The sequence below is a fragment of the Anoplopoma fimbria genome, chromosome 20, assembly GCF_027596085.1.
Source record: "Anoplopoma fimbria isolate UVic2021 breed Golden Eagle Sablefish chromosome 20, Afim_UVic_2022, whole genome shotgun sequence".
NCBI classification, from domain to species: Eukaryota; Metazoa; Chordata; class Actinopteri; order Perciformes; family Anoplopomatidae; genus Anoplopoma; species Anoplopoma fimbria.
The window spans coordinates 1390650-1405427 of NC_072468.1; the positions used below are offsets into that span (position 1 = coordinate 1390650).

General features: G+C 40.2%; 1 protein-coding gene across 1 annotated transcript in view; it reads left to right on the plus strand.

Moving 5' to 3' along the window:
- The window catches only part of fhod3b (formin homology 2 domain containing 3b), an 81102-nt gene that overhangs the window by 45799 nt on the left and 20525 nt on the right, over nt 1–14778 (plus strand). Inside the window, exons 4-7 of the mRNA XM_054621842.1 lie at nt 1006–1073; nt 2268–2373; nt 13470–13564; nt 14300–14411. Of these exons, the coding sequence (XP_054477817.1) occupies nt 1006–1073; nt 2268–2373; nt 13470–13564; nt 14300–14411 (381 nt within the window). The remainder of the gene's footprint in view (nt 1–1005; nt 1074–2267; nt 2374–13469; nt 13565–14299; nt 14412–14778) is intronic.

Below are 14778 nucleotides of genomic sequence, written 5' to 3' on the forward strand. Positions count from 1 at the left end.
TGTGTGTGTGTGTGTGAGAGAGAGAGAGAGAGAGAGAGAGAGAGAGAAAGAAAGAGAAACAAACTGCTGTGCTGTGTTCATGCCATGTTTGTATGCATGCAAGTCTCCTGTTAGGTATTTGCTGACTAAGACATATCTTGCAAGAAAGTATCTGTCAAAGGATTAAATCCCAATTATAAGCAATGGGTGAATGAAAGAAAATACTGAGAGAGAAGCAGGCAGAGCGAGTACTAAACTGTACTGTACTGCACTGCACTGCTCTGGACTGAACTGAACTGTATTCTGCTTTATCTGCAGCAGCAGAAAGGCAGGTTTTGCTGAGTCAGAGAGAGTTCACATAGCAGTGATGAGTGAGCTAAAAGGATTGAGCTCAACACTGCCACTCCCTGGCAGAGCCTGCAGACTGCACAAAGGGTGAAGGATTGTCAAAGTAGCTGCAGGAGATATTCGCCTCAAACACAAAGCATCTTTCATCCATCAAACCTCTCCTTTAGTCCTCTGTGGTGTTTCCATAACTGATTAATGGGTGTATTGTTTCTTAGCCATTGTGGTGGCTATTGGCTAAAGTTTCTGCCCTGACTTTTATTATGGTAAGCTACAGATATGGCTTTGTCAGCAGGAAACATCCACTATTCACTAACTCTCCACAGATGTTCTCTGAGCTGTTCCTACTGTTCTTTTGCTCTCACTATTCCTCTTGCAGGACATTTTTCACATTCAGCTATTGGGGATAATTGCTGCCAATGATGTGTGCATGACGCAGACATGAGGAAGGGATTTTGAAGGAGAAATGTGTAGTTCAACATGGAAACATTATGTGTGAGGCAAATGATACACTAAAGCTGTAGTTGACAGGAACTTCAATTTATCTAGGAAAGTTACAATGTTACTGAATGTCTTGTCAATTTCATTTATTCACTTTTTGTAAGACAACATAGTAGAAAGATACCACGTGTTTGAATGTCAGCTGATTTTTCCACTCTTTTCCCTTTTTCTCTCTCACAGAAAAACTCTACAACTCAACTGGACGTGAGCTAAGGAGAGCCCTCTTTTCCCTCAAGCAGATTTTTCAGGTAATTATATCTGTCTTTTCACTTATGCTGGATCTTTTAGAAATATATATTTTCAATCTCCAGCTCACAAAACAGGCATTGTTTCAATTTGCAGTATTTGTCAGGATGTAATGTATCTTTTGCCATGGTTTTGGCCCTGGCTTTGAATGTTCACACATATTAACATGCAAGAACTATATGTAGCGTGCACACATGTATCAGTGCACACATGCACACACCGAGTTGGACTCAGCATTGTTTTCTTGAGGCAGAGTTGTGCTGCTGCGAGTCTGCCTTCGTGGCAGCTGTGGAGTGTTCAGCTCTGGTCATACTTCACACACTGGGCTAGGCTGGCCTGGCGGGCAGCCGGCCATAGAGGGGGAGGGTTAACCGACAGTTAGATGGAAAAGAGATAGATGCAGGCCCAGGAAAGATTAGAATACCTCACTTTGTACACCTTGAGTGGCTTTTTGGGGGATTCCATTGAAGAGAATATTGATTCTTCTTCTTGTGGAATAAAATATCCACCTGACCTGATATCAGTATTACTTCTCTACATTGCAATAGTGCGTTGTACATATTATAGTCTTTAATAACTGATTCTCGGAACAGAGTCATCAACAGGTGTGAGAGATGCAGGTGGTTTTGTCATGGAAGACAACATATGGAATGAAATGGGAAGACCTAAGCAACAGGAATGCATTGATCGTTGCACATGCTGTAGCTATAACTGAATGTCAACAAATAGATGATTTGGAGAAGGCTGAAATGAGAAATGTTCTCATGCGTTCTGTCAAATGCTACATCGCATTAAGAAGTCTGAGCACCTGTTCTCCACTATTTATTTTTGTTAAACATATATAATGTACATATATAAAACATATAATGTGTTAACATTAGGTCACCAGCGTAAATCAACAGTTACTGCAAGTGTTTTGGCGGTTGATTTTCTTTTTCATGTTAAACTCTTCTAAGTAATTGGAAATCAGTGTGTGAGCTGTTAAACAACACATCCCAGATCATAATTTCTCTGCATGCTCTATCATTCTTGGCCAATGATTTGCAACCAACATTCATGCACTCAAAGGTTTACGTAATGGCAGTTCTGTGGTGGGAGCCAGAACTAAATCTATCAAATGTAATTGTTAAATAGAAATAATAAACATAATAAAATGGCTCTTAATATTCCCATGTTTCTTCTTGACCTCTTTCCAGGATGACAAGGACCTGGTCCACGAGTTTGTGGTGGAGGAAGGACTGACGTGTTTGATTAAAGTGGGTGCTGAAGCCGACCAGAACTACCAGAATTACATCCTCAGGGGTACGTCATCTGCAGGACAGCATCATTCATTTTCACTAATAAACTCACTGCATACTTTCCTCCTCTCTACTTTCTCACACCTCAATTTACAACACATGCTAATCGAGGATGTTATCAATCAATCCTGTAACACTTTCCTTTCCATAAACCTATCCAGAACCACATGTGTTTACATACACCATGTAAATTGATGATTGTGCTTGATGACCTTCTCACACTCACACACCTATAAGGTGTGTAAACAAGCTCAAATGTGTGCCAAAGATTACAGAAGTCCAGCAAAGTTTGGCAGCTGGTTAATTTATCCTTCCCATGTTGGTAAGGTGAAAGATCATGTGTGTTGAGGTCAGGAAGAGGCAGGGCCAGCTTGTTTGGGGATACTAGAGGACCAAGGGATTCATAGCACTCGCTGCAAGGTTAACAGCCTGCTGTGATGGGGCAGGTCACACATGCTTAAGTGGCTAATAAAGTTCTGGCAGGATATTGCAGATCATAAAACAATTTTCCACTCTTTTTTTTAAACTTTCTTTCATTTTTCCTCATGTGTTCCCTCATCTTTCATGTAAATGTGTTGCACTTCTTTCAAGCAACTTGAGCCAGAACATCATCAGTTATTTTTACTTTGGTGGTTAAAGGTTCCATATAAGACTACAATTTCAAAGTCCAGACACCTCTGTTGTTATTTCTTTATAATTCCTTGTTTAAAGGAATCACAGTGTATTTGACCCTCATGATATGGATTGCACATTTAAATCAGATGTAACAGCCCTTGATTAGATAATGCATGTTCGAAATGCTTATTCTCAAATCTTCCAGCCTGTTCAAAGTTGACCTTTTCTGTTATTGAAAAGAACCAAAGAGAAGTGTAAAGTTTGATGCTTTATCTGAACTCAGCCTGGTCCCTTACTCAGACAGATAAAGCGCACGGGGTAAATGGCCAAAACAAGGATGAGAATGACAGGCTTTTGGAAACTTGGAGTTTGACCACATGTAAGAGTTGTTAGTGTCATTGTGATGTGAATGATGACTCCCCTTCTCATATCTTTTCACTCCTTCTTATTGTGCTGTCCTTTTTCCCTTTTACCTGCCAGAGAATTCAGATAAAACATCTGTGTCAGTGTGTTTCTGTGGGACTCTCTTTAAACTTTGATGTGCTAATTTATCACTTCATCTCTGCAGACTCTGCAGTTTTCCCTCATGTATCTCTGCATCATCATGAGAGAGTAAACCAAACAACCATTCTCCCAAAAGCCCTTTTAACCTTTTTCAACTCCTGACCTTATTTCTCCAGAACAGGTGAGGAAATGTGGAGTGTAGCAGATCACGCTCCCTCGTGAGCCATGTGTTGGAGAACACAAGTCGAGCATGTGCTGGAACGCAGATGCACAGGTCCAAAATGTATAAAGATCTGGCTGCTTTACTGTTGATGACTTCCAAGAGGAGCTATATCATAAGGAGTCCCAGGAGGCAAATATATTAGATACATGAAACTTCCACACACGCAGAGAGAGAGAGACAGAGATCCAACAACAGTAACTGCTTTGGTATCAAACATTGATCGCTGCTTACGTGTTTTTTTTTCTGTAATGTCTTTCAAGTTGAGGCCAGAAAAAGAAAAAGAAAAAGAGATAGGAATGCAGCCTCTGTCTGGTGTGCATTAAGAACCTCCCGACAAAACGATCTTGCTCTCTTTCATGAATAAAAATCTATCTTATGGTTCTTTTGTAGATGAAAAAGGCCCAGTCACACATGCACACCCGTCTGCATGCATTTTACAAGAACAGGTTCCCGGCCTTCACTCTCTGGAACATTGCCGTCATTGTAAATTGCAGTTCCTCCCAGCAATCTACACCATCTCACTTTTTTCTTTTTCCTCACTTTGTCATTCCTTCTTCTCAAAGCCCTGGAGGTGTCTGTGGCCAGTCAGTGCTCCCTCAGTGATGAGGGTATTTTTCTGGGTCTGCATGGCTGGGGTCCAACACATCTAAGGGCCCCTAACACCTGGCTGAGAGGGCATCCAGGGCTGAACTTAGCTTCTTGGAGGCGTGCGTTTTTGGCCCAGGGGAAAGCCTGTATGCCTTTATCACCCCATCAGTGGGAAAGGCAGTGAGGTCACTTTTTCAGAGGTGCCTATGCCATCTGGCCCTCCTGTACGCTGTACACTCAGTCGTAGTGAAGTGCTGCAAACATGCAGGGGCCAAGAAGGTAATGAAGGGCTCATTAGGGATTTTCTTCATTTTGAAATAAGCATTTGAGGTTATGTTTAATTCAACACAGAACATCGATGTTCATTTATAATCTTTCTTAAATAGTTGATGAAATTATAAATCCTTAGTTGATGAAGTGAAAAGCTGAGGGAACGTTTTATAATTAATGTTTTTTTTAGTTAAGAATGTTGTTTTTCAAACTGCAGAGGTCTCATGGGGTTGTTAAGGGATATTTCTTTTTCTCTCTGTTACCATTTGTTTATACATTTTAAGCTGCGCTAAAAGTTTTTCCCCTTAATGTTCAACCCAGGTTTTGAAAACATATGTAACCTTTTCTTTGAGTCAAAATATTTAAAAACAAATAAAGAAAATGTCTTTACAGCCATGCTAGCAGCAAATAAACAAATAAATACATAGGTTGTCACAGTAACACATAAGTGTTGACAGCACAGTAAGTGCTCCAACTGCCCCGAAATGAAAACAGATTGTTCAAAAGGTCAAAGAAGTTTCTGCTCTAAGCTCAAATGTTTTCACTGTGCTAAGAAAAAGATCCCTATGGTACTTATTATCATGAGCAAAACTGGGAGATGAGGTGGAAGAACAAATAACAAGGCTTTTCCTGGATCATTGTTCCGCTTGTAGTATTTACTGAAAGAGCACTAACAAAAGTAACAGCTTTGTTTAATTGGTAACTGTAAAAATGGAGCAGCAGAGAGGGGGCAGGTTAAAGACAAACACATTACAGTTGACTTGAAGCGATTATTCCTGCTTTGAAATGTTCACTGTTGACATTCATCACCATAAGCTATGTTTTTAGCAACACTTTCTCAGTATGCCCTTCTTCCAGGCCATGCCCTGCACACTGTGGTTTACAAAACACCAGCCGTCTCTAAGTCTTAGTGGATCCAAGTTGGAAGTTAAGCTTAAGTTTTTGAGTAGTAGTAGTAGTCTTTTTTTTTTTTTTTTTTTTTACACCTTTCAAAGCAGTTTTGGATACATTTGTTGGAAAATACATTCTTAAACTTTACATAAATTACCCAGAGGGCCATATATTATATATATTTATCTACCGCACAAAGGCTTACACGCTATAAATTATATTGGTAAATTTATAGCATCTACAGAAATGGGCGTTGTGCCATGAAAAGTCGAAAAGTATTACTGTGTCAAATATATCATGCACATATTTCATTTTGTCTCATCTTTTATTTCCTCTTTCCTACTGCGTATCTCTCTCTCTCACCTGCTACCATTTTCAGATCCTCTGTTTTTAATGACATGGCACTTATGATGCCATAAGTTACAGCATCTTGACTTCCTTGTTTCCAGAGGTAGCTGCTCAGAGGGGCTTGGTGGGAAAGGGAGATGTGCCCGAGTCAAGTATTTAATTGCCTCTTAAACTTTCTGGGCGTTGGAACACTGCTCCCAATACAACGCTCAGTCCAGCTTTTAGTGTCACACACAGCAGTCATTTTAGTGGGCAGCAGCCTTTTTCACAAGTGCACCTGAAACGCAAGACCCTTTTGTTTAAATTGTTGTTGGTCTTTATGGTGTTACTCCGTGTGGTGGCAAGAGAGAACATCCAGTGACACTACTGTGCAGCGGTCAGTGTACCAAAAGTGTGAGTCACTGTAAACAAACACAATAGCTTCTTAATTCTCTCAGTCAATCCTCCCTTGTAATATAATGAGTTTAATCAGTGGAACCTGCTGCTCTGGCATTAAGTTGGATAGAAAACCTACAAACCATTACACCTCCAGTGCACAAAGCTACAGTAAGAACAGTCTGGATAATCAACCATTAATAAACTTTTACTTATGTCATATCTTCGTAACTATGTAGGCTTGATGATAATCAACAGATCATTTGTCAAATTAAAAGGAAACATTTAAATGTTGGAGTGGCTTTCAGATAAAAGTGATGTCATGTAGCTATGTCACTACTGCTCATAAGTTTTTTCCAATGTACTATTTGATACTTGAGTGTCATTTTATTTCTCTTACTTTAGAATTAGGATCATTGTTTTTTTGTTTTACTTTGACCCAATTTCTTAAAATATAATAACAGAGCGTAACTGAATTCTCCCCTTGCTGGTTTGACCATTACGTGAGCATTGAGTGGAAATCCAGGCATAGTTGGGAAGCTCTTGTTGGAAACAGTGTGTATTGTGTTGTCTGGCTGTGTTATAGGTCGTCTGTTCTAGAGGGGGGAAGACCTTTACTATGGCCCATCGTCTGGAAAAACATTTCCGTTCTGTCTGGGCTACGTTGAGAGGCTTCGTGCAAATGTATCAACGTATATGCTGCTCGTTATAGGTGTAATCCTTTCCTTGTTTGAGTGATCTAGGATAAAAGGAAATTTGAGACCGAAAACACAGGAACTGCTGACACACATATATGTTCAAGCCCTGTGTTTGGAGCGAGAAGGAGCTCTCCGGGAATGCCCTCGTCGTACCAATCGAAACTTGAACTCCTGGTTTGTAATGAGATCCCATGGGAACAAACTGTCAGAGCCAGCCACTGCTCCTGCTGCCCCTTTCTGCAAAGCTTTTCAATCTGAAAAACACTCACCTACACTCACTCATCCATGATACTGCTCTTGTGCTTTAAAAGGTTAATTTATTCACAATTGTATTTTAATGTGCAGGTTATGATCTAAAGGTCACCTGCCAGGGAGACAGTGGTTTGTTTGTTTTTGCTTAGTTTACTTCATCATAAAAGCACACGAAACCAAACCAACACAAAACATATGTTCATGGCTTTCAAACTTTTGTCCTCTTGAGAAAGCCAATTATATTTTATTATATAATTTAGCATCTTTACTTGTCTGAGACTTCTCTCTTTCGGGATGACAGCAATGATTGAATTTTGTCAAAGGGAATTTAGGAAATGAAGGCTACACATGGTTTCAGCCTTCAACCTCTCAACTCTCTTTGCTCCACTGACAACACGTTGTCTTCTCCTTCAGCATAGCCTCTCTCTATTAAATTAAATCAGCAGCTTTCAAACTAAATTACAAAGAAACACTGTATACTCCATGGACTGTTTCATACAACACCAGTTATTTTAACATACCTTACCCACAGGATAGCACTAAAAAACTTGCAAAGCAAAAAAGAAATTGACCAGACAACCTTTAACTGAGTAAAAAAAACAACATATGCTGTTGTCATGTTTTTGGTTAAGCTCAGTCCCACCCTGTCCTCCCCCTGTGTCAGACCCTGCAGACCCCCACAGACCCCTTTAGATCCCCCTCATTTGAGCAGACAGCTTGCATCTGAACCCAATTCAGCCCCACCTGCCTGACCTATATTCTGCCTTTCTTCTCCCTTCATCTGTAGACGTTTTCAGCCTTAGCAAACCCAGTGGCAGTGGAATCACAACGCTGCGCTGCAGCCTGTTTTACTGTAACAGAATTCAGTATACAAGCCAATTATTTTATAAGGATGTTTGACTTAGTTCATTTCTAAACTCTTTCATCATCCCTGACCTTGCCGTCTAGGATACATAAACTCATGTATCAATCATTTGGAAAATAAATAAATCTTTTGCAGTAATGTAGCACACAGGCAGATAGACTGAAAGCATCAGCATGAGAGTAGGTTTTCCAGCTGATTCCTGTGAGCTGACTGTTTTTTGGGACTGAATTCAGCATATGGCTGGCCAGAACCAGAGCAAATCACACCACTACTCTCTCAAGAGTTGTAAGAATTTACCGCAGCTCATCTTTCAACTCACTCTACAAGTGGGTGGATGTCATGCAGTAGCGTTTCTCCAAAGTCTTCCCCTACTTGCATGGGATGGGAAAAACTCATCTGTTGGGCTTTCCCCAGTTGTTCATTGTCCTCTGTGATTTTCTGAAATGCAGTACAGTATATACTGTAATCTATCAGCTTTATGCTATTTTGAATGCAGATGAAATGGAGAATTATTACATGTATTAGCATTTTTATTTTCTTTAAAGTATCGTAGGCTCACTGTGCCATGCTCAGCACTGCAGTAGTTCATCAGGTCTGCGGTGCCTGTAGAGCTTGCTCAGACAAATACTGGAAAGGCTCCCCTGCCTTACTTCATGCTATTGTTCCATGAGGTTTGTTTGTTTGTCTGTAGGGAATTTGTTTTGGCTTAGGCCCACAGTAAATTGTGTCAAATACTGGCAGACGTGTATACGGGACTGAAAATGGAAGCATCCCCCTGTTGTTTTACTGTATGGGGCTCAATGTAAGTCTGGCAGTCTGCTCTGAATTGGTCTGGCAGGAGCAGTTTGTCTGGCTCTAATGGTCTGGGTGATTAGCTGAATAACAATTGGAACGTACCATGACCAAGTCTTATTCAGTTAATAATTGGCTTGTGTATTAACTGGTCTTTTTATGGTAGACAGGCTTTAAATGAGAAGCTACCTAGAGGCCATGATGCAGTCATGGTAATCGCAGTACCAAAAGGAAATCTGTCAGATTTTAACGTTCGCTTTCTTTTTCAATGAAACTAAACTGCAGAAAAAGATCAGAACGGACAGTATTTTATATAGCTGTAATAATCAATCTTTTTATATTGACAATTTATTAATTTACTTATTTGTTATTTTATAGCGCTTGTTCGATCAGAATTAACTACCAGTAAAGTCGACTTGAGAAACCGTGAATTCACAGGCCAGTGCAGTCTGTGTCTGTGTTCATGTGTTCCCAAAATCTATTGTTGATACTAATCTTGAAATTCAAACAATTTACTATATAAATGGTGCCACAATAGAACAAGATTCTACAATAAAAGATATATTTTCCAGACTTTGCAGCTCAGGTGGGGACAGGGAGGCACACTTTAGACCTGAGTACAGCTCCCTGATAATGAACATAATAAGATAAGAGGCTCTAAGTTTCACTGTATGGGACGGAGATTTGGCCCCTTTCACAAAGTCCTGGTCAAATAAATGTTGCACGTTGTCCGTTTGGCTGACCCAGCTTTTGATGAATACCAAAATGCATATGACACCAAAGGGGCAGTTTTATAGAGGGGAAGCTGTTGAGTCGATTTCTTGCAACTTCATAGATAAGGTTGTCTTTTTATTTTTCCCAAGTCAGCTGGCTCGTGTTGGTGCTGCCACCCAGACCTCAGAGTGCTTCTCACCTCGGCAGTGGTCAGGGAGCAGCCCTTCCTGCACATTCCTGGGGCTGTGGAAGATAATTGCTGTGGTTTATGAGAGGGAGAGGCCTTGTAGAAACACTTCCACCAGACCTCAGTTGCATTAGTTTTTACTCTTCTCAGAGTTCTGGTTCGGACACAGGAACAGGGTCTGTCTCTTCCACACAGTGGGTCTGTGGTTCCCTTCTGCAACACAATACCATTCAAAGGTTCTCTTTACTCGTAACGTATGTTAAGTATTGAAAGAAATGGAGTGTGAGAGTGCCAGGCTGCTCATTGAACACTTCCAAGTTTCTTTTTAGCTAAATCTTTCTTCCTCCGTTATCCTTCCCATAATGGCTTGCATTTAAATTCTAATCACTGAGCTTTGAAGGCAGCTTGTTGTCTGCCAACGTCTCATTACGTGACATACATGCAAAGGGACTTAGCAATGTTATTGTTGTACTTTGTGTGAGGTATTATAGAGCTGCTCATGATTACTTGAATGGAGGCCCACATGCTTGGCCCCTGATCAGTGCTTGAAGTTGAGGCTGTTCTGTACAGACTCAGCACTCACATGCTCTTCTTATTAACCGTCTTCCAAAGTTATTGATGACTGTCTGTTGTAGAGTTTAAAAACATATCCCTTGTTCTGGACCCACGCTCAGCTATTCAGAAAGGTACAAAGCTGGGAAAGTACACCACAGTATAATGATTTGATCTTGCTTTCAAAGCCCGAACTGCAAATCACAGGTAACTTTTCCTTTTTCCTGAGCAGTTTCACAACTAATTTACTCACAAGTGTGTGGAAATCAGTTCCTTTTGAAGTTCACAAAAGGCGATTACTTTGATAGTGATTAGATGTTTCCTTTAAACAGTTTCTCACCAGACCCTTAAGTTTGCAGTTTCCCATAATGAAAGGTATTTTTTTTTTTTTAAACAGTTACAGTATCGTTTTACCCAACTGTTCACAGGGTAACTGCAGTCCATGTGGTTTCTGGAACTCAAAGTTGAATTGTACATAAATGGCAGCTGGCATTGAATAATTCCAAGAAGCAGCAGTTTAAATGAATTTGAGAGAAAAGTTAATGATTTTGTGGTTTCTGGCGTCGTTCATATGTGTTTGAATATCACATTGTTTCTGTATCTCAACTGCTCACTAAATTATATGAACACATGATATAGACGTTCAGTCACATTTTATTTTACTTGGCTACATGCTTAAGTTTAAAAAAAAGCTTGAAACCTTTCGATGATATCTTTAAATAACGTCTTATGATAATACGTCAGAATGGTCTAAAAGTCATTTGATTTTGTGGTTGACTTTAGGGAACAATCAGTAACGTCTCATCTGTCAGCAGCTGAACATTCACGTTGCGTAATGACACTTTAAAAAGCCTCATTAAGGCCTCCTATCTTTTCGCACCCGTGTTTTCAGTGGGACATTCCTCAAAACCTCACCAGATACTGTACACAGGTGCACACCAGAGATAAAAGTCTGCGTAGTGATGATATTGCAGGTCAGACATCGGCTACCAATTTGACTAGAAGTAAGTAGCTCATTACTCATTCAGCAAAAGTCACAGCTGTTTGCATATGTGTATTAAGAATTACTGTTAATAGTTAGATTAGACACTTTTTACCAGTTTTTTCCAAACCATAGAAATCCATCCTAGAGTCAGTAGACCAGCTGTAGGCCATGTCATTACTGCTGTCACTCGTCTGTCAGCGGTGATCTCATACAGAGAGGGGGAGTCACAGGAGAGGGTGACACTCTGGCCCGTGCTGACTGAGGAGGTTAATCATGTTTTCATAAACACACTCTGATGTGGTCTGCTTTGATTCGCCATGTTGTCCGATCCGCTGACACACGGCTCTGAGCTCGCAGTAGGAGAGGACTGTTAGGAATGCTCTGGACTGACATGTTGTGAGTAATTAACCCTGATTGATAAAAGATGAATTGCCCCTGCTGCTGCAGCAGTTGGCTGTCAGCATGCACACACACACACACACACACACACACACACACACACACACACACACACACACACACACACACACACGCACATGCACATGCATTCATGCGTCCACCCACACACTCTCACACACCATGCACAAACAGCTGCTGCACCTGGGAATTTTGGCTTATCTACAGCATATTCCCGATTTTCATGCCCCCCTAGAGAAGAAGGGAGGAAAAATAAATGACAGAATCTCCCCATAACATGTCTGAAGAAACATGGCAAAAGGAGATTACATGGTATTCTTTTTAAGAGCACTCAATGAGTCTGTTTAATTATTTTATCTAGTTGTTGGTCAAAGATTGAGCTCTGCCAGTTTTTGTTATTTTGAACAGTTCACAACACCTGGTGTGTCAGCTTTGCAGCCCATAAAGAAGTCTCCAGCTACTCACACATTTCTGTACTTGATCAGCACAAGCTCAGCACCTTTTGTCACATCTGAAAAAGAAAGGAATTTCATGACTTTCCCCAAAAATTCTCTTAGGTATTACCCCCCAAATCTATTCAACTTCTGCCAAGAAATAGTCAAACAGCCGTTCCAAAAAATGTTCCACTTTCAATGTCTTCACGTGTTTATACAACTAAGCTTTTTTCCCCACATGTCAGCTAATGTATCACCTAAAGTTGCAATGGGTTCAAGCTGAGCTCATCCTGTTGCTGTGGTCTTCTGGGGGAATGCATTAACTCCCTGTGGATGGCCACTGAGATGCTGTTAAAAAAAAAGCTACATATTTAAAAGGAGCTTTTGTCTGTTCCACTTCTTTTCAGCAGTGTTTGTCTCCCTCCCCCCATCTCCTTCTTTAACAGAAGCCCTACACTTTTACTGCCCCCCATAGAGATCCCTTGGCTCTTATTATGTTCTTATTTATGTATCCTGTTACAGATGGAAGTCATGTCAGCATCCAGTGAGGCACTCAAAGCGCTCAAATATTTTCCCTCCATTTTTGTTCACTGACCTGAGGGACGAGTGCCGTTTTTCTTTTTTAGGTCCTCACCCAATGTTTGGGGTTTTATCCTAACAGCATCTCTAATCGCTTTAATCATGATGGGCAGAGGAATGTCATTACCACTTTCACCGAACAAACACATTTTTTTGGTATCTGTGTGCTGGTTTATAAGTGCATATGTGACAGCCACAGAGCATTCTTTGAAAAATCTACGTTATTGGTCGTACACATGTGAGAAGGTCCTTTTTACAGAAATATGGGATGGGTTGAGGTCAGTATGTTAGGGCAGACTGAGATTTTATTTTTACTGTCTATTTTTTATATCTTTTACATGCTTTTCTCTCCAGCACTTGGTATTTATCATCTGGATGTGCATGCTTTTGTGAATATTTATGCATTACACTGTGAGTTGTACAAAAGCGGTATGGTTGTCAATTTTCTGTTTATGTTACATCATTATATACATAAACGCTTCACAATTAGCTTAACACAAAGATAGAGGGGCCTTTTTAGGGCTTCTCTAGGACTCTAAATCCAACCAGATGAGACTTTGATGTTAAAGTTTCACCTGTATGAGATTCACCAGAAAAAGCTTCATCTCATAATAGTTATCAACGTTTTTAACAAACACCATGCATTTAGAGCAAACATTTACTGTTCTTGTAGTTCTTTTGTATACTGAGCAGAACAAAAGTGAGCAGTTTTTAATGAAGAGAAGAAAGAAACTTAAGTGGCAGATGATTAACCAAACTCTCCCATCTCTGATCTCTTTCTTTGTCTGTCTCTCTGTCGCTCTCTTTGCAGCTCTTGGTCAGATAATGCTGTATGTCGATGGGATGAACGGCCTCATATCTCACAATGAAACGGTCCAGTGGCTTTACACACTGGTCGGATCCAAGGTAAAGCCTATGAACATTAAACACAGTCGATATACTCTACAATAAACTCAGCGAACCCATCTGTTCACTAACAACACTGAAATAACCACAAACTCCTCACATACTTTCCTCTGTCACTGTGGTCCCCTCGGCCCTCTAGTGGCCAGATTTGGTAATGTGCAGCATATTTGCAACAGAATAGGGAACTTATCTTTTCACTCTTTCTTCCTTCTTGTACAACTGTTGAAATAGTATTTTGCATTCACCTTTTTTTTTTTATCAAAACCCTGCTTTCCCAATCATTTTATATAGCAAATTCTCATTATCAGTAGTAATTTTGACCCTTATGATGGGATGTCGCTTGTCCAGTGGTATTGCTGATGTGGCAGCTTTTCAGAAGTATTAAATTAACTCTGATGGTAAATAGTTTTCTCTCTCCCCATATTTTTGTAGGAGTGTACATTTTTTTAGTTTTTAGTTTTAGTCGGTCTTCATTTTATTCTGATTGTCACACAAAGTCCTTATCAAACTCTCAAGTTGTCTCAGACAGGAAATGTGTTTTATAAGACAATTGGATACCAGTAGTAGTTGGAAGTACAAGAGCTGGCATATCATCCATGTTCAGTTGATCCATTTATTTGAGCAAAGAATGCAATTTACAGTTGAAATTAAGTGGTTTGTTTGAAACATGCATGGATTTAGGGACTGGTGCCACATTGTGAGTTCTATTTTAACTATATTTTTATTTTTGTGTAGTTCCGTCTGGTGGTGAAGACAGCCCTAAAGCTGCTGCTGGTGTTTGTGGAATACACCGAGTCCAACGCTGCCCTGCTCATAAAGGCTGTGAACGTCGTGGATGCTAAAAGAGGTGAGCCTTACAGAGATTTTGGGATGTTAAAGTCCCTGCATAAATACGTGCAGACAGAATAAACTGCCAGGGCATCAAGAGCTTGACAGACTCTGTCGATTCACTGCGCAAGGTATTACGCTAAATACCTGAATGGGCTTTTTTCCAGCTGATAAGACATTGTTTTCATATTTCTGATATAACTTTCACATTATATCAGCTTTAATTCTCTGTTGTTTAATTTCTCAAGTGAACCCAGCAGTGAGATTTTACAGGAATACTGTAAATAATGTTAACATGAAATAATGTAAATTCCCATTCCCCTTCAGTTCCTCTAATCAAGTCATCCATGGTGGCTGTAGTGCTGCTCAGCTGACCGCAGATCAGT